Below are 19675 nucleotides of genomic sequence, written 5' to 3'. Positions count from 1 at the left end.
GCTTCACATCCAGTGGAATATGGTTCTGTTTATGGATAGAACTCCAAGTTATCTCTCCTGTTGTGTCTAAATCAGGGCTCTGAGTTCCTTTGGATGGTGTGAGATGGGGCAAAGTTTGGGCAGGGCTTTGGCAAGCCTACTCAGGGGCCTCCTGCCTCGGGGCCCAGGTAGAAATAGATCCACTACACAGCTCCCTGAACAGAATCCCATGCTTTACTCCCACTGGCCCCCTCCCTGAGTGTCTCCTTCAGACCTTCATAATGCATTTCCCTTAGCAAGGCCCCTAGCTTGGGTCAATTCCAAAGGGTACCTCGATTTAAATGGAAGGAAGCCCCAAGGAATTTGACAGAAGAGGAGCAGTTGGCTTAGCTATGTGTTCTAAGTAGAGGCAACCCTTTTGAAACCAAAGCCCTTGCTCATACCCAATGAATGCAAACAGATGGAAAGCAATGATGACAGTGACTGTCTTAGAATCATGAGAGCTAGCACTACTTCATCTCTGTGCCATAGGTCCAGTCCTTTAGTATGAGGACTAGGTCTATTTATGAAGAGGAACTGCCAGACCATGGAAAGCACTAAGTTATTAAGTGGCCAGATAAAAAGTATTGCAAAATATGTGGAGGCATCATAAAGAAAATAATTTTTTTTACTAGTTTATGTCAGTGTCATCTGATGGCAGATGGCAAGCCAAGCTGACCTTCCCATAGCCTTTTCCATTCTGATACTTTGCCTTCTGTTATAGAAGGTTATGGCCAAAGCAGAGCCTAAGAGTTTTAGCCAGAACTTGTCCTACTTGGCCAGGCCAATAATTTCTTTGAGGTCCCATTTCCCACCAAGCAGCCAAGCTACTCTGGGAAACTAGTCCATATAATGTCCAAGAATAGGAGCCAGGCTTCAGAAGTTAAAGGAACTCCTTATCTTAGGATCCCTATGGAGATTATCTAGGGCCTGGAGTAAAGGGTTTTGGGATATCCAGACCATGGGCATGGTTGGGGAAGGAGTATCTCTAAGGATACACCACCAACCACTCTGAAATATTAAGGGCCCCGAGCATGGAGAAAGACACTGAAGAGTACCATGGAGGGTCTCAAACATCCAGAATCTTGGCTCCTTGCAGAATTTTCTTATTACTTGGGATAAAGCTTTGGTTACCACCCTACCCATGTTGTCTAGAGCAGTAAGTGAAACTGTTCTCTCTAAGCCACTAATTTACTCTTGTAGCCTCTCATCTAGACTTTGCATAGGATAGTTGTGGCTTTCTTTTGAACAGTACTGATGGGGCCCTATGATTCAAACTAGAGTCACACAGGCCTAGAGACAAGTCCAAGCTTTGCTCATCCCCAGTTATGCTGTGCTGTGCTGTGCTTAGTCTCTCAGTCATGTCCAACTCTTTGCAACCCCATGAACTGTAGCCCACCAGGCCCTTTTGTCCATGGGGATTCTCCACACAAGAATACTGGAGTGGGTTGCCAAGGATCAAACCCAGGTCTCCCGTATTGCAAGCAGATTCTTTACCATCCAAGCCACCAGAGAAGCCCAAGAATACTGGAGTGGGTAGCCTATCCCTTCTCCAGGGGATCTTCCCAACCAAGGAATCAAACCAGGGCCTCCTGCATTTCAGGTGGATTCTTTACCAGCTGAGCTACCAGGGAAGCCCCCAGTTATGCTACCTTGGGTAAAGTCTCTGAAACTCTGTCTCCCTATCTATAAAATGGGGATCAGAAGGTTCTATTTCTTGTCTATTCTGAGGGTCAGCAGTAACTGGGGCTGTGGGTTGAGGGTGGGGTATATAGATCTTGGCGCGGGGGGGCGGGGGAGGGGGGCTGGAGGGGTGGGGTGGAGAAGGGCAGATAAATTGCTGGTCAGGCTTCTGAGAATAGCTCTTGGTGTCTCTCCCACAGCTCACTAAGCCTGCGTTACTTCACCTATGGGATTCTCTTTGGTTGTGGCTGTTCCTTCGCCTTTCAGCCATCTCTTGTCATCCTGGGCCATTACTTCCAACGCCGTCTGGGTCTGGCCAATGGTGTGGTGTCTGCTGGGAGTAGCATCTTCTCCATATCCTTCCCCCTCCTCATCAAAACACTGGGGGCTAAGATCAAGCTCGCTCAAACCTTCCAGGTGCTGAGTACCTTTATGTTTATTCTTACGCTGCTTTCACTCACCTACCGACCTCTCCTGCCGAGCTCGCAAGACACCCCAAGCAAGAGAGGTGTCCACACCCTGTGCCAACGCTTTCTGGCTCAGCTCAGGAAGTACTTCAACATGCGAGTGTTTCGCCAACGTACCTACCGCATCTGGGCCTTCGGGATCGCTGCTGCTGCCCTTGGCTACTTCGTTCCCTATGTACACCTGGTGAGAAATACCAGGGTGGGTCTACCCTACCTGACCCCAAGAAGCTGCATGTAATCTGCCTGAAGTTCAGAGGGTAGGAGCAGAGGACATTGAAAGGGCAGAGCTAGGATCTTTGGAAAAAGACAAAAGAGGTATTTGGAGAGTAGGAAACAACACAGGATGAGGGAAGACCTCAGTGGGAAATGGGGAAAGTTCCTTAGGGAAAGACCTATGCCTATGGTTTCCCCTACTGATAAATCTAGATGGATGCTCAAGAGAAGATAAGCATCACTGAGATACAGAAGACTGCCCCTAGATGAACCAACAATAGGGTTTTCTAAGAGAGTGTCTTAAGGAATGCTGGCCTTTGTAGTCAAGTAATTTTGTTTAGGAAATAATGTATACTAGATCTGTCTACCTTCATAATGTGTAGCAATCTTATAAAGGTACCAAAAGATCCCAAAATACAGTAAAAAACTCTATTCAGCTTTGTTTAACCAGCATCTACCCAACTTACATGATCACAGAAATGTTGGTTGTTTCCAGCTGTTATCTTGCACAGACATTGTGTTTCTTAAAACATAGTTTTGGAGTGTTACCTGGAAGTTGATGGATCCTTCTCCCTTGGTGACCTGTTGTTGCCCTAGGCTGTCAGTTCTGGGTCAGGGAATGGGGAGACAATAAAGGAATTCCTAGATTTCTTTCAGTTGTTAAAGCTGTATTCTGTCCTGCCAAGGCTTGGAAGAGGCTTAGACACCCACTGTCCTCAGCTGTTGCTCAGAAGCCCAAAATCCAGAGAGCCAAGGGATGTGCAGCCTTTTAAGCTGTTAGAAACAACCAGAGAGCTGGTTCTGGAGCTAAGGCTACAGGGGAGGGGGCTGCAGGAGAAAGAACTCTTGTCATGTTCCAGGGAAGTAAGCAGTAGAGGATTCTGGGTATGCTAACAATTAACCAGTCAGATCCTCTTCTTCCTCTTATCCTGGGGGCCTGGTGTTATGCTTTTCAGATGAAGTATGTGGAAGAGGAATTCTTGGAAATCAAGCAGACCTGGGTGCTCTTGGTGTGTATTGGGGCTACCTCAGGCCTTGGGCGCCTTGTGTCAGGCCGTGTCAGTGACTCCATTCCTGGACTTAAGAAGATCTACTTGCAGGTGAGTGTGACCACCCTGTTGACAGAATAGCCTGCCACATGATGCTAGGTTATCTCCAGCCTTTGGGATATAATGGTAGGGTATATCTGACACAGTTTGCTATGTAACATGGGAAATCAAAGTCTCAAAACCTCAGTTTCCCTAGGTTTCAAGTGAAGATCATCATCCCTGTTCTGCTCCTTCCTCAAGATGGAATAAGGATCTAGTGAAAGCAGCCACTGTTTACTGGAAACTCTAAGAACACTTTCAAAGAAAACATTTATTTATAGAAGTTCTACCATCTGAAAGAGGGAAACTGAAGCCAGGAATTAGATGCTGCCTGCCCTGAGGACTGAACTCATTGGTACCTTATACGCTCTTGGAGGGTCTTAGGCATCTGTAGTACTCTGTGGCCCAATGTATCTCTCCTCTAGGCCCAAGTGCACCACTTCTTATACCTCCAGAACTACTTGACACCAAACACTGGCTCTCAAATGCCATCCTCTTGATGGACACAAAAAAAGTGCCAGAAAAGGCCAGACCTCACTTGCCCTCTCCAGGCCTCACTTTCCTCTTCTGTATGATGAGAATAATTCTTTTCTTCCTATCTCACCTCACATGTGAGGATCAAAAGAAATAAAAATGTGACCAGGCTTTGAGAAGTAAAAAATGTTTTAACTATGCAAACTTATATTCCTTCTCAAAGTGACACAGATAGCCGTATATTTTGGGCAGTATCCATGCTTGAGAGGCCACTTTCTGTGTGAACTAGGCTCTGGTCTGGCTTGAATACAGACTACTGCTCAAGCTGTCTGTCTTTATCTACTGGATAGCAAGTGTACCAGAAGGTACCCAAGTGTGGAACCCTATGGAGGAGTAACAGCAGCCCCAAATAACATGTGGCTCATAAGGAATCCATTAGGAAGGTGGTTGAGTTCTGACTCTATTGGAGATGTCCTGAAAGCACTTCCAAGGGGCCCTGACTACACACAGCAGGGATTTCTCTGTCTTCTGATAGCCCCAACTGTTTTCTTAAATACCCTCATATATCTTGGATGAGGATATGAATAAGGCTTCCTATTGTTTTTAACTTTGTGTTAGATTTGCAAGAGTTGGTGAATCTGCTTTGTCAGAGCTTAGAGGCACTATTATGGTCCATCCAGTCCAACCTCTCATTACAGTGATGGAGAAACTGAGGAAAAGACTCAGATAGTCATGGAAGAACTGAACTGCTGTGTAGCATTCTTTTCATATTCTGCTTTAGCCTAAGTGATGGATGGCAGAACCAAATCCCAGACATGATAAGTGACTTGACCAAAGTCAAACCAAAAGCCTGTGATTGAGATAAACCAATTATGAAAATTTAATTTCTTGTGCCAATATCAACAAGACCTTACCTGAGTGACTTTTTGTATAGGACTATATGTGGCTTTCCCAGCTTCTTCCACATGTCCCCATTGTGGCCAAAGGGTGCTGGAAATCAGGGTAAGTTAGCATTGGGCCAGAGCTTTATCTTGAAGAGTGGAAGCAGCCTTTGCCTACCCATATAGCTATTTCTCAACATATTCCCTAGGAGAGAGGTAGGGCCCAAGCAGCTCTTGTTTTCTATTGTTCCAAGAGGGAGTTCCAAGGGAGGAAGAGGCAATAACCAGTCAGAAGCAGTACTAGGCTTATGGCTCAGTGCTTCTGCTGTCCATTGCCCCTACCTATCTGACATTCTCTCCCTTTTCCCACTCTTAGTTGACCCAGTTTTACCACTTACAAAAAAATAAAATAATCTTGGAACTTTAAAGTTGAAACATATCTTCATTAACTCATAGTCCCAAATTCCTCATTTTATAAACTGAGGAACTGAGGCCCAGAGAGGGAAAGTGATTTGTTCAAACACATTGTGCTGGTAACTGTCTTAGGCTGAGGGCACGAAACAATGAATGAACTTCTTCCTCTTGAGCTACTCTTGTGATCTTCTTGATCACAAGAATTTGCCTCCCTTTCTCCCTGGGTCAGAGCAGGGGTACAGGTCTAGGAGAGGAAAGGAGTGTACACAGCTTCAGGTTCAAAAAAGTCATCCACTAGACCTTCTGGTTCCTACTACTGACAGAGAGGCACATGTGTCTGGTGTAAAGCCCCTGGACAGTCTGTTGGAAAGGAAATAGTGACAACTTGCAGGACAACCTCACTTTGGGTCAAATCTTGAAACCTGTTTCTTGGTTCCAAGAGGGATTTTTAATTTCCAAGCCTTGGCAAAGCCTCATGGAGGTTATTAAGAGGCAGCTAGATACAATAGATAGTAATTACCACCAGTTAATGGGGTACTTTGTAGTATTTAATGGTATTAACTCCTTAATTGGCATATCATTATGACTTGGTTGATAGGTGGGTCTGGTTTTATCTTACAGTTGCACACGAATCTCTTAGAGGAGGAAATGGGATATATTCCTAGATTCTGCATATCTATCCCAAAACAGCCTAGGCAAAGTTCAAAAGTTCCTCAAATAAGAGTTTTCCTCAGAGGGCATGACCAGGACATTTCTTATCCTCTCCAAAAACCAACCAATCAGCCTATCAAACACACTACCAGCAACAACACAGAAAATCTTTAGGGCTTGAAATAGCCTTGACCCTCCTATCTACCTTCCATCTGGTGATGTGATGACATTTACACTTATCATATGGTGACTTTTCCTGGGTAAGTCAGCCTGCAAATGGGCACTATTAGAAAATCCTGGATCCTGTCGAAGCCTTGGTTAACAGATCAAGTCTTAGCCCTGACTCTGGGACAACCTGCCTCTGCTGGCTACAGTGGGTGGAGCCCAGGTCTTCAGTCTGGCTCACAGACACACATTACAGGTGACCTTAATCAAAAGGCCAGTTATGGGCAGAAAACAAAAGGAAGAAGGAATATGACCCCAAAGCCTGGGAAAAGGAGAACTCAAACACTGTAAGTTTGAAAAAAAAAATGAAAAGACAGAGAAATATTTTGTAAATGAAGGAATAAAATAAAAACTCACAAGACCACATAAACAAAAAGGAAATAGGCAAACTACCTGAAAAATAATTCAGAGGAATGATAATAAAGATGCTTCAAAACCTTGAAAATAGAATCGAGAAAATGAAAGACTCAATTAACACATTTAACAATGACCTAGAAGAAATAAAGAATAAACAGAAATGAACAACACAATTACTGAAATGAAAAATACTCTAGAAGGAATCAATAGCAGAATAACTGAGGCAGAAGAATGGATAGTGACATGGAAGATAGAATGGTGGAAATAACTGCTGAAGAGCAGAATAAAGGAAAAAGAATGAAAAGAATTGAAGATAGTCTCAGAGACCTCTGGGACAATATTAAAGGCTACACCATTCAAATTATAGGGGTCCCAGAAGAAGAAGAGAAAAATCAAGGGTCTGAGAACATTTTTGAAGAGATTATAGTTGAAAACGTCCCTAACATGGGAAAGGAAATAGTCAATCAAATCCAAGAAGGACAGAGAGTCCCATACAGGATAGACCCAAGGAGAAACATGCCAAGACACATACTAATTAAACTAATAAAGATTAAACACAAAGAACAAATATTAAAAGCAGCAAGGGGAAAGCAACAAGTAACATACAAGAGAAACCCCATATGATTAACAGCTGATCTTTGAGTAGAAACTCTATAGACCAGAAAGGAATGGCAGGATATATTTAAAGTATTGAAAGGGGAAACTCTACAACCAAGATTACTCTATTTGGCAAGGATCTCATTCAAAATATATGGGAAATCAAAAGCTTTATAGACAAGCAAAAGTTAAGAGAATGTAGTATCACCAAACCAGCTTTATAACAAATGCTAAAGGGACTTCTATAGGCAGGAAACACAAGAGAAGGAAAAGATCTACAAAAACAAAACAGTTAAGAAAATGCCATAGGAACATATATATCAAAATTACTTTAAATTAAATGGATTAAATGCTCCAACTAAAGGACACAGACTGGCTGAGTGGATACAAAAATAAAACCCATATTTATGCTGTCTACAAGTCACCCACTTCAGACCTAGAGACACATTCAAAGAGAGGATGGAAAAAGATAGTCCATGCACAAGGAAATCAAAAGAAAGCCAGAGTAGCAATTCTCATATCAGACAAAATAGACCTTAAAATAAAGAATATTATGAGATAAGAAAGGATACTACATAATGACCAAGGGATCAATCCAAGATTGTAAATATTTATGCACCCAACATAGGAACACCTCAGTACATAAGGCAAACACTAACAGACATAAAAGGAGGAACTGACAGTAACACAATAATAGTAGGGGACTTTAACACCCCACTTACATCAATAGATCATCAAAACAGAAAATTAATCAGGAAATGCAAACCTTAAATGACACGTTAGACCAGATGGCCCTAATTGGTATCTACAGGACATTCCATTCAAATGAAGAATACAAGTGCACATGAAAGAATACAAGAATTCAAGTTCACATGAACCATTCTCCAGGATAGACCACATCTTGGGTTACAAATCAAGCCTCAGTAAATTTAAGAAAATTGAAATCATATCAAGCATCTTTTCTGACCACAATACTATAACACTAGATATCAATTATGGGGGAAAGAAACAGTAAAAACACAAACACATGGAGATTAAACAATATGATTCTAAATAACCAACAGGTTACTGAAGAAATAAAAAGGGAAATAAAAAAATTCCTGGAAACAAATGACAATGAAAACATGATGACTCAAAATCTATGGAATACAGCAAAAGTAGTTCTAAGAGGGAGCTTTATAGCAATAAGATCCTACCTCAAGAAACAAGAAAAACATCAAATAGACAACCTAACTTTACACCTAAAACAACTAGAAAAAGAAGAAGAAAAAAACCCAAGTTAGTACAAGTAAAGAAATTATAAAGATTAGAGCAGAAATAAATGAAAAAGAAATGAAGGAAACAATAGTAAAGATTAATAAAACCAAAAGCTGGTTCTTTGAGAAGATATACAAAATTGACAAACCACTAGCCAGACTTATCAAGATAAAGTGAAATGAATCAAACCAACAAAATTAGAAATGAAAAAGAAGTTGCAACAGACATCACAGAAACACAAAGGGTCACACGAGAGTATTATGAAATATATGCCCATAAAATGGACAACCTGGAAGAAATGGACAGATTCTTAGAAAAATTCAACCTTCCAAGACTGAACCAGGAAGAAACAGAAATTATGAGGAAGCTAATCACAATCACTGAAATCAAAACTGTGATCAAAACTCTCCCCAAAAACAAAAGCCCAGGGCCAGATGGCTTCACAGGTGAATTCTATCAAACATTTAGAGAAGAGCTAATGCCTATTCTTTCCAAACTCTTCTGAAAACTTACAGAGGAAGGAATACTTCCAAACTCATTCTACGAGGCCACCATCACCCTGATACCAAAACCAGATAAAGACATCAAACACAAAAAAGAAAATTACTGGTCAATATCATTTATGAACATAGATGCAAAAATCCTCAACAAAATTCTAGTAAACAGAATCCAACAACACATTAAAAAGATCATACACCATGATCAAGTCAGGTTTATCCCAGGAATGCAAGGATTCATCAATATATGCAAATCAATCAATGCAACACACCATATTAACAAATTGAAAGATAAAAGCCATATGATAATCTCAATAGGTGCAGAAAAAGCTTTCAACAAAATTCAGCACCCACTTATGATTAAAACTGTTTAAAAATGGACACAGGAGAAACTTACCTTAACATCAGTTCAGTTCAGTCACTCAGCCATGTCCAACTCTTTGTGACCCCATGGACTGCAGCACGCCAGGCTTCCCTGTCCATCACTAACTCCTGGAGCTTGCTCAAACTATGTCCGTCGAATTGGTGATGCCATCCAACCATCTCATCTTCTGTTGTCCCCTTCTCCTCCTGCTGTCAAGCTTTCCCAGCATCAGGATCTTTTCCAATGAGTCAGTTCTTTGCATCAGGTGGCCAAAGTATTGGAGCTTCAGCTTCACCATCAGTCCTTCCAACTAATATTCAGGACTGATTTCTTTTAAGATTGACTGGTTTGATCTCCTTGCAGTCCAAGGGACTCTCAAGAGTCTTCTCCAACTCCACAGTTTAAAAGCATCAATTCTTCAGTGCTCAACTTTCTTTATAGTCCAACTGTCACATCCATACATGACTACTGGAAAAACCATAGCCTTGACTAGACAGACCTTTGTTGGCCAAGTAATGTCTCTGCTTTTTAATATGCTGTCTAGGTTGGTCATAGCTTTTCTCCCAAGGATCAAGCATCTTTTAATTTCATGGCTGCAGTCACCATCTGCAGTGATTTTGGAGCTGAAAAGACAAATTATGTCTCTGTTTCCATTGTTTCCCCATCTGTTTGCCATGAAGTGGTGGGACTGGATGCCATGATCTTAGTTTTTTGAATGTTGAGTTTTAAGCCAACTTTTTCACTCTTCTCTTTCACTTTCATCAATAGGCTCTTTAGCTCTTCACTTTCTGCCATGAGGATGGTGTCATCTACATATCTGAGGAGGCTGTATATAACAAACCCACAGCAAACATCATTCTCAATGATAGGAAACTGAAAGCATTCCCTATGAGATCAGGAACAAGACAAGGGTACCCAATCTCACCACTATTATTCAACATAGTTTTGGAAGTCCTAGCTATGGCAATGAGAAAAGAAAAAGAAATAAAAGGAATCTAGATGGGAAAACTCTCACTGTTCACAGATGATGTGAAACTATAGATATAAAACCCTAAATATACTATCAGAAAATTACTAGAGCTAATAAATGAATTTAGTTAAGTCACAGGATACAAAATCAATACACAGAAATAATTTGCACTCCTATACACTAACAATGAAAAATTAGAATGCGAAATTAAGGAATCAATCCCATTTACCACTGCAACCAAGAAGAATAAAATGCCTAAGAATAAACCTACCTAAGGAGACAAATGGAGAAGGAAATGGCAACCCACTCCAGTATTCTTGCCTGGAGAATCCTTTTGACAGAGGAGCCTGGCAGGCTACAGTTCATAGGATCACAAAGAGTCAAACATGACTGAGCTACTGACACATACACACACAAGGAGCCAAAAGAGCTGTATACAGGAAATGATATGACTGATGAAAAAATTCAAAGATGACATAAACAGATGGAGAGATATTCCATGTTCCTGGGTTGGAAGAATCAATATTGTGAAAATGACTATACTACCAAAAGCAGTCTACAGATTCAATGTAATCCCCATCAAATTACCAATGGTATTTCACAGAACTAGAGCAAAAAATCTCACAATTTGTAGGGAAACATAAAATATCCCAAATAGCTAAAGTAATCTTGAGAAAGAATGGACCTGGAGGAATTAACTGACTTCAGACTATACTACAAAGCTACCATCGTTATAACAGTTTGGTACTGGCACAAAAACAGAAATATAGACCAATGGAACAAGATAGAAAGCCCAGAGATAAACCCACATACCTATGGGCACCTTATCTTTGACAAAGGAGGCAAGAATATACAGTGGAGAAAAGATAGTCTCTTCAATAAAAGATGCTGGGGAAAGTGGACAGCTACATGTAAAAGAAAGAAATTAGAACACTTCTTAACATCATACACAAAAATAAACTCAAAATGGATTAAAGACCTAAATGTAAGATGAGAAACTATAAGGCTCTTAGAGGAAAACACAGGCAGAACATTTTATGACATAAATCACAGCAAGATCCTCTATGTCCCACCTCCCAGAGCAATGGAAATAAAAACAAAAATAAACAAGTGGGACCTAATTAAACTTGAAAGCTTTTGCACAGCAAAGGAAGGGCTTCCCAGGTGGCACCAGTGGTAAAGAACTTATCTGCCAATGCAGGAGATGTAAGAGACATGGATTCAATCCCTGGGTTGGGAAGATCCCCTGGAAGAGGGCATGGCAACCCATTCCAGTATTCTTGCCTGAAGAATCCCATGGATAGAGAAGCCTGGCGGGCTATGGTCCATAGTTTGCAAAGAGTTGGACACGACTGAAGTGACTTAGCACACATGCAGCATACATGCACAGCAAAGGAAACTATAAAAAAGATGAAAAGACAACCCTCAGAATGGGAGAAAACAATAGCAAATGATGAAGGGATTGATTTCCAAAATATACAAGCAGCTCATGCAACTCAATACCAGAAAAACAAACAACCCAATCAAAAAGTTGACAGAAGACCTAAATAGACATTTCTCCAATGAAGACATACAGATGGCTAACAAATACTTAAAAAGATGCTCAACATTGCTTATTATTAGAGAAATGGAAATCAAAACTACAATGAGATATCATCTCACACTTATCAGAATAGCCATCACCAAAGAATCTACAAACAATAAATGCTGGAGAGGGTGTGGAGAAAAGGGAACGCTCTTGCACTGTTGGTGGGAATGTAAATTGGTTCAGCCACTATGAAGAACAGTATCAAGATTCCTTGAAAAACTAGAAATAAAGCTACCATATGACCCAATAATTCCACTACTGGGCATATACCCTGAGGAAACCATAATTGAAAAAGACACATGTACCCCAATATTCATTGCAACACTATTTACAATAGCTAGGCATGGAAGCAACCTAGATGTCCATCGACAGATGAATGGATAAAGAAGTTGTGGTACATATAAACAATAGATTATTACTCAGCCCCCCAAAAGGAATGCATTTGAGCTGGTTCTAATGAGGTGGATGAACCTAGAGCCTATTATAGTGAAGTAAGTCAGAAAGAGAAAAACAAATATCATATGTTAATGCATATATATGGAATCTAGAAAGATGGTACTGATGAACCTCTTTGCAGGGCAGCATTGGAGGTGCAGACATAGAGAACCAACTTGTATGGGGAGGATGGGAAGGAGAGGGTGGAATGGATGGAGAGAGTATCATGGAAACATATATAGTACCATGTGTAAAATAGATAGCTGAGGGGGATTTACTATATGACTCAGGAAACTCAGTTTGGGGCTGTGTGACAATCTAAAGGGGTGAGAGGGGGTGGGAGGTGGGAGAGAGTTTCAAGAGGGAGGGGACATTTGTCTGCCTGTGGTTGATTCCATGTAGATGTACGCCAGAAACCAACACAATACTGTAAAGTAATTATCCTTCAATTAAAAATAAATAGATATTTTAAATTAATTAACTATTTTTTAAAAATCAGTTGTGTTTCCAGTGGCCCTTCTCTCTACTGAGGGAAAAACCAGCCACTGGAAAGGCGGCTTTATTACTTCAGAGTAATTTTACTCAGCCCAAGGAAAGCCCAGTGGCTAGTCAGTGTCCCTGGGGCTGGCTTCAGGCTCCCTAGACCTCCTGAGTGCCTTGCTTCTCATTAGAATCCCCTTTGTTGTCTTAGCAGGGTGCTCAGACAAATCCAGAAGCCCCCAGAGCCATACTGCCTTGAGCATCTGAGATGGTGGTGTGTCCCATGTTCTAAAACCTGGGTGAACCTGGGTGAACCTCCTGGTGGTCTCCCTCATACTAAGGTGTTTTCTTTTAGAAAACTGTTTTTGGCAGTCTCCCACAAAAATGGGCACTGGCTCCTTCCCCATTTCAGGAAGCTGTGCCCCCATCTAATCATTATTCAAGTCATCCTCACTTCCTCCCCTTCCTCTTCCTAAATCTAACTTGGATATGAAAACACCAGCATGGTCTGGTCCCAGACCCTGATGCCTGTGGCAGACAAACACAGGATCAGAAAGCAGAAACAGCAATTCCCTTTATCTCAAAATCTAGTCAAAAGACATCTTCTTGAGGACAGGGGCCATGTCCTTTCTTTTAAAAATCTTGACAGAATCAACCTTAAATAGGGGCTCTCTTTAAAATTTTGAACTCTAAGTCCTTCTAAATGACTTAGAAGGAACTTAAGTAACTATTTAGTCCACTGGGCTTTCTGTTGACATCCCCTTGCCCCATTTTTCATGGGCTTCCCTGGTGACTCAGATGGTAAAGAATCTCCCACCTGCAATGTGGGAGACATGGGTCCAATCCCTGGGTTTGGAAGATCCCCTAGAGAAGGGAATGGCTACCCACTCCAGTATTCTTGCCTGGAGAGCTCCATGGACAGAGGAGCCTGGTAGGCTACAGTCCATGGGGGTCACAAAGAGTGGGACACAACTGAGCAACTAACACTTTGTCCCATTTTACAGACTGTATAAATAAGGCCCTGAGAAAGGAGATGTGATTTACTGTGCGGGCTTGATGGGCAAGCACAACATGACCGCAGGCTGTTGTTCTTTTAGGTCATTTCCTTCTTGCTCCTGGGCCTGATGTCCATGATGATTCCCCTCTGCCGGGGCTTCGGGGGCCTCATCGTTGTCTGCCTCTTCCTTGGCCTGTGCGATGGCTTCTTCATCACCATCATGGCCCCCATCGCATTTGAGCTGGTGGGCCCGATGCAGGCCTCACAGGCCATTGGCTACCTCCTGGGTATGATGGCCCTGCCGATGATTGCCGGACCCCCCATTGCAGGTGAGGTTAACATTGAAGGGAGAACATGGGTGGGGGGGTCTTATTTTTCTTGGGACCTAGCCCTCCTAAGTGCCTCTGCTTAAAGTCCCTTTCTCCCTCCTGTCTCTTCAAGTAGTCTCATCAGAGTGCATGAAACCTCTTACCACTATTGATGAAAGAGACTAAGCACAGTATATGTGCATGGATTCATTTGAGGGGATGGGCTTTTCATGGCTGTGAGTTTTTATTGTAGACAGCATGGCTGATTCCAGGAGGGTAGAGAGAATAATGGGTTTGGCCTTCTGACCATTCTATTGATCCCGAATCTTCTCTCCCTCTCTCTCTCCACAAGCAAGTAATTATTTTCAAGGTAGCTGAGCAGGAAGAGAAACAAAAGTGGGCCCTGGTTTTATTAATATTTAGAGACATCCCTTCCTCCTCTACCAACTTCTGAACTGAGCCTGTAGAAAACATTTAAGACCACAACTCAAAACTGGACCAATGAAGCTCACTTATAGCAGGCAACAGGCAAAGTGTTGGCTTGCCATCTTTCACACTCCTAATTTCTCTCTCTGCTTCCGAGGAGGGCATGGTTTGTACCCTAGAAAACATAGGAAACAAAGAAAACTAATAAGAGAACATCATTTCCTCTTTTTATGATTTATTGCAAATATTGATTCATGGGGTAGTGTCTCAGGCTGGCCAACTAGGCTAACTCAACAATTATTCCTTGAATACCAATTCAGTGCAAGGTGTTGTGAGGGCACTGGTTGTACTGCATTACAGTGACAAAGGCTCCTACTCAGGCCATTGTACAACAGCCACACTGTCCACTGAGGGAAGGAAGCTTCTACCTAACTCCTGATTCCAAATGTGGATCCCAGAATCCATATCTCTTTCTACTTTTTTACCTCCTAAGCAGCCCCAGGGCCTACCTGCCTTACATTAGTACTGTTTCTGGGCTCAGCCTCCCTATGAGGTATCCCACATTAGCTTCTGGAGGTGAGCAGAGAAGGCCCATGTATCATGCCAAACACATTCACCACATTGGCAACCTAGAAGAACCCAGAGGGGCCAACCATATCTGTAACTTGAAGGAAGGATACACATATACCCTAACCCTAACCCTAACCCTAGCCTCCTCTTAGGGCAAATGGGCACTTCAAAGAAAGGGAAAATAGGAACTTAGCTGAATTATTACATAAGAACACTCTAGCCTAAGTTGGGTGTGAGAAGGTGTATCACTGTGAACCAAGACAAGTCTTGGTCATCTTCTGTGGAGTTCTTTTAAAATAGCCTCCCTCCATACCTTGGAGTGACTAGAAGTTAACTGTAGCTTATAAAAGTAAAAAATGGAGAACTTTGAGAAGTTTCATTTGCTTCTTTCATAATAAGCATTTGCCTCAAGAGCCTACAGTCCCAGTGGCTCAGGGAGGAGCTGCTTGTCTTTGTAATAGAGGTTTTGTGTCTTCCATCGAGGAGTGTTTAAACTGAGTTGGGCTCCCGGGTCAAGGCAGTACAGGCCAAGATTCTCTGGATAGGCATTTTGATGGCTCCTAGAAGAAGCAGAGGACATCTTTGTATAGTAGAGCAAAGCTAAACTTGACTTGTCTCTGTTAACTTTTCAGGCCTCCTCCGCAACTGTTTTGGGGACTATCATGTGGCCTTCTACTTTGCCGGTGTACCCCCAATCATTGGGGCAGTAATCCTCTTATTCGTCCCTCTGATGCATCAAAGGATGTTCAAGAAAGAGCAAAGGGATTCCAGCAAGGATAAGATGTTGACCCCTGACCCAGACCCCAATGGAGAGCTGCTGCCGGGCTCCTCTACCCCTGAGGAACCAATCTAATGCCTTTTATTTGCCATCGTGTGCTCCTCCCCAAACCTTTCCCTTCACCTTGCCCTGCTCGGCATTTACATTTTTGCCACCAGCACACTTGTTCCCAAACCCGCACACACAGCATTTCAGCCACCTGACCATCCCCTTGGAGCCAAAGCTCCAAGTGTTCCAAACTCATTAACCAAATTCTCCCCATGATTATCTTTAAACTTGCCAGGGTCATCTCCTTCCAGGCTCTAGGAAAGCTTGGGATCACTCCCTGGCCTTTGAAACCTCTCCATAAACTTTGTAACTCTTGGGGGAGGAGAAGGATGGGAATTCCTGGCCCAGCTTGTTAGTCACCCACTAAAAGCAGCTGCCAAAGGTGCTACTGTGTCCCCAGGAGCCTGGGGGGAAGATCTAAATCTCTGTGTGCTGAGGAATTCCTTGACATCTGTCCTTAGGAACCATTGAGAGGTGTGGCAGAAAGGGCATAGAGGTAAAATGACACAAGGAATCTTGTTTAGCCTCAGTGTCTCTGAGGGCTGTGGCTTCCCAAGAGGTGTGGGTGACATCATTTTACAAGTGTATAGATAGTCTCTCCATCATAAGGTTAGTTAACAGTCTGCCTCCTCCTTTCCTTCCTCCTTTTCTTCCTCTATTGCCTCTTCTCCCTTCTCATTCACCTCTATTTCTTTTCATAACTGTCATAGCCTAATGGGTGCTTGAAGAAAGGAGGGACCCAGAGCTTGGGCCAATCAACCCTCACCTTGGCCCAACCCACCCCTAACACTAACATCAATTCCACTCATCTCAGTCTGAGCCACATCTCACTGTTTGGCTCAAGCTTCTATAATCATTGACTGGAATAATATAATATCACAGAGGAAAGGGACCTTAAACACTATAAAGTTCCATTCACTGATTTTTACAGATTTTCTGGGCTAATGCATTAACCTGCAGGCTGTCCCCACTCCCCATCCTTATATCCACCTGTCAAAATGTGAAGAAATTACTCTCATCTCAGGAGGTAGAGGGAGACTGATGACAGGGGGAATGGCATGGTGGGGGAGGGGCAATAATTATTGACCTGGGGAAGGACCAATGCCTCCATCGCTCATTATTCATGACAGGTCAACATTTTCACCTGGGCCAAGCCAGGAAAATAACTGTTTGAGGGAAAATCCTATTTCCAACCTGAATCCCCCAAATGTAGAGGCAGCAGCTACACATAGGGTTGGAAAACTTCTTTTAGGAAGGGCAAACCATCACAGCCTTTACTACCCAATGTGTCCCCCATGCTGGGCATCCTGGACCACTTGGTTAGTGGGAATTAAAGGTGCCAAGAAAGATAGACTCTGGACCATCTTCATCCTCTGAAGTAGGTGCCAGGTGCTTCCCTATGCCTAGGCTCTGGCTGGCACTCTTGCTGAAAAGAATTTCCAGCCAGGCTGTGACCAGCTAGCACAACTCACCTTATTAGGAGCTCACCCACTTCCTTCATTCAGCCTCTTTGTGTCTCTCCCATTCTAGGTATTTTTCTGTTGTATTCCTGTTACCATAACCTTCTCACCGGGCACCTTGGCTGTCACTTAGAGCTAACAGTGACTTGCTACTCCAAGCCAGAGCCGTCCCAGGGCCAGGAGGATTAGGTTGCCCCTGAGGAGCTCCAAAGAAGACAGTGGTCCCCCCACCCATGAGTTTTTCCGTTACAGACAGGCAGCTGGGGCAGGGTTGGCCTCTGATGGCTTCATTCAAGGCCAAACTCTGGAGCCCCCTCCATTGGTCCCAGTCCAGCTCTTATCAACCCCCCAAAGGAAAACCCATTGGTTCTTGGCTCTGTGAATATGAAGGGGCCTGCCTAATTACTACCCTGTTATCCCAAACAGCAGTGGAACAGGAGGAGCTGGGCCCCAGGAGCTTTGTAACTCCCAGAAGAAGCCACTGAAAATATTGGAGCAACAAAGCTCCTGATTCCATTCTTCCCTGCCCACCCCCACCAACTCACCTGAGGGCAGTTCTGCAGGGCCTCTTTTGTTACTCACGGTGTGGACAGCTCTTAAGAATCAGGCTGCCACCCACTTCTCTCCAGATGAAGGAAAGACATTCACGGGTCCCAAATCTGCTCTATCAGGTGTCATATAACATGGCAGGGTGTCAGTTTACTTCTTCCACACATGTACATGTGCATGTGTGTGCTTGTGCGCTTTTGGGGAGAATGTTGGTTGGTGAAAGCAGCACAGTATTAATATTTAGGGTAAGATGCAGCTTCTTATGCACTACAGTTAAATCAAAGAGAATGAACAAAACTTGGGAGCTTGAGATCTGGGACATTTAAATACTCAAAAGGTTTGGAACAAAATAAAGAAATCTAAAAATCCAGCTTTGGTGTGTATGTTGCCTACACTGGTGAAATAGTCCTAATCTGGTTAACAGCAGAGGTTTAGCTTCAGAACTGAAATCATGTCACATCAAATTTCTGCCAGGGTCTATACTCTGTGAGAGCAGAAATCGGAGAAGGAGCTATATAGGGTTGGGTGAAGTTGGGTGAACTATTCAGGATTGGATTTTTAGGGAGCTCTGAAGTAAAAAAGTGTTTACTTCACAAAATGAGAACATGGTTAATGGCTGAGTTGGAGTGGAGGCCCCATCAAGGCTACCACCTTGTTACAAGAATGCCATGCTGAAAACTATCAAAGACCTTGCCAATAATCCAGTGAAAGCCCCTTTTCTTCTCCCTTGTTATTGATGGGGTAACTTGAAGGGACTAGTATAGTTGGGTTAAATAACCAAGCAGCAGCCTAAAATTGAGGGTAACACAGAAGAGAGATCTACAGCAATAACAAACGTATCCTTAGAATCTCTGTTGTTCATACGCTGCATTGAATTTAACTGGGGACACTAATGTCTGGATAAAAGGCACTGCAGCAGGTTCACAGAGTTCATCAGTGACAGAGTAGGTTGAAACTTTGAACAAAGGTCACTTACTTCCAGTCCAGTCCAAACCTCTCATTTCACAGATGAAGAAACTGACACAAGGAGGGGGAAATAAATTGCCCACTTCATTCAACAACTATATATCGAACCCATCTGTAAATGAGTGTTGGCAGGACCAGGTCCAAGCAAAAATGAAATCTGAGCCAAATCTGACTTTTAGCATAGCCCATTTTTTCACAATTAACTCTCACTTCCAACTGACATACACTTTTGGAATTCTCTCTTCTCAAGCCATTCCAGACTTTCATGCAGCCTTAGCCTTGGAGAGCTGGTCCCACCTATTGCCCTTCTAGCCTCAGCAACCCAAGACATACAAATAAAGCCCATCTCCCTGTGGCTATACACTGGACAGGAGAAGAGTGGAGAGGACTGGTTTCCTTTGCAAGAAGGTGGTTTACCACCCAGCTCTTGGCTATTGTTGTTTCCCCCCTGACTCAGTGCAGACATCCTCAAGCTGCCAGCCTCATCTCTCCCCACTGAGACTAATTACTCTGTTCTGCTGCCTGGCCCCAGGCTCTCCCACCCAAGGTCTGCTGCCCCCTCGATCCCTCCTTTAAGAACCACAAGGCCCTAGTCTGTGTTTGATCACTCAGGATCATTAGATTTCAAAGCTGTGGAATCCCATAATTTTTATGAGCATATGCTCTCCTCTAGGGCCTTTTCATGTCTGAAGAGGCAATCAGCAGTTCCCTGCTGCTTCACAGCAGCAGAGCAGGCCAGCTAACAGGAATTACAGGTGCCTCCAGCAAAACCGTGGTATCTGACAGCTGGTGCTTAGATAGGGTGTGTGCTGGTTTGAACCACAGCCCTTGAAGCAAGTTCAAATTCTAATAAGCTGAAATTTAGAGAAGACTCCAGAAGAATAAGAAAAGGGATTAAATACCCAACTTCTGCA

General features: G+C 43.0%; 1 protein-coding gene across 1 annotated transcript in view; it reads left to right on the top strand.

Annotated features, from left to right (window-relative positions):
* SLC16A2 (solute carrier family 16 member 2) overlaps window positions 1–18165 on the top strand; it is a 128202-nt gene extending 110037 nt beyond the window's left edge. Inside the window, exons 3-6 of the mRNA XM_061136574.1 lie at window positions 1902–2352; window positions 3338–3481; window positions 13757–13985; window positions 15593–18165. Of these exons, the coding sequence (XP_060992557.1) occupies window positions 1902–2352; window positions 3338–3481; window positions 13757–13985; window positions 15593–15813 (1045 nt within the window). The 3' untranslated portion in view covers window positions 15814–18165. The remainder of the gene's footprint in view (window positions 1–1901; window positions 2353–3337; window positions 3482–13756; window positions 13986–15592) is intronic.
* The last annotated feature ends 1510 nt before the right edge of the window (window positions 18166–19675 follow it).

Source organism: Dama dama, chromosome X (assembly GCF_033118175.1).
Source record: "Dama dama isolate Ldn47 chromosome X, ASM3311817v1, whole genome shotgun sequence".
In the NCBI taxonomy this organism is placed as follows: Eukaryota; Metazoa; Chordata; class Mammalia; order Artiodactyla; family Cervidae; genus Dama; species Dama dama.
This window is presented reverse-complemented; position numbering and strand designations above follow the sequence as displayed.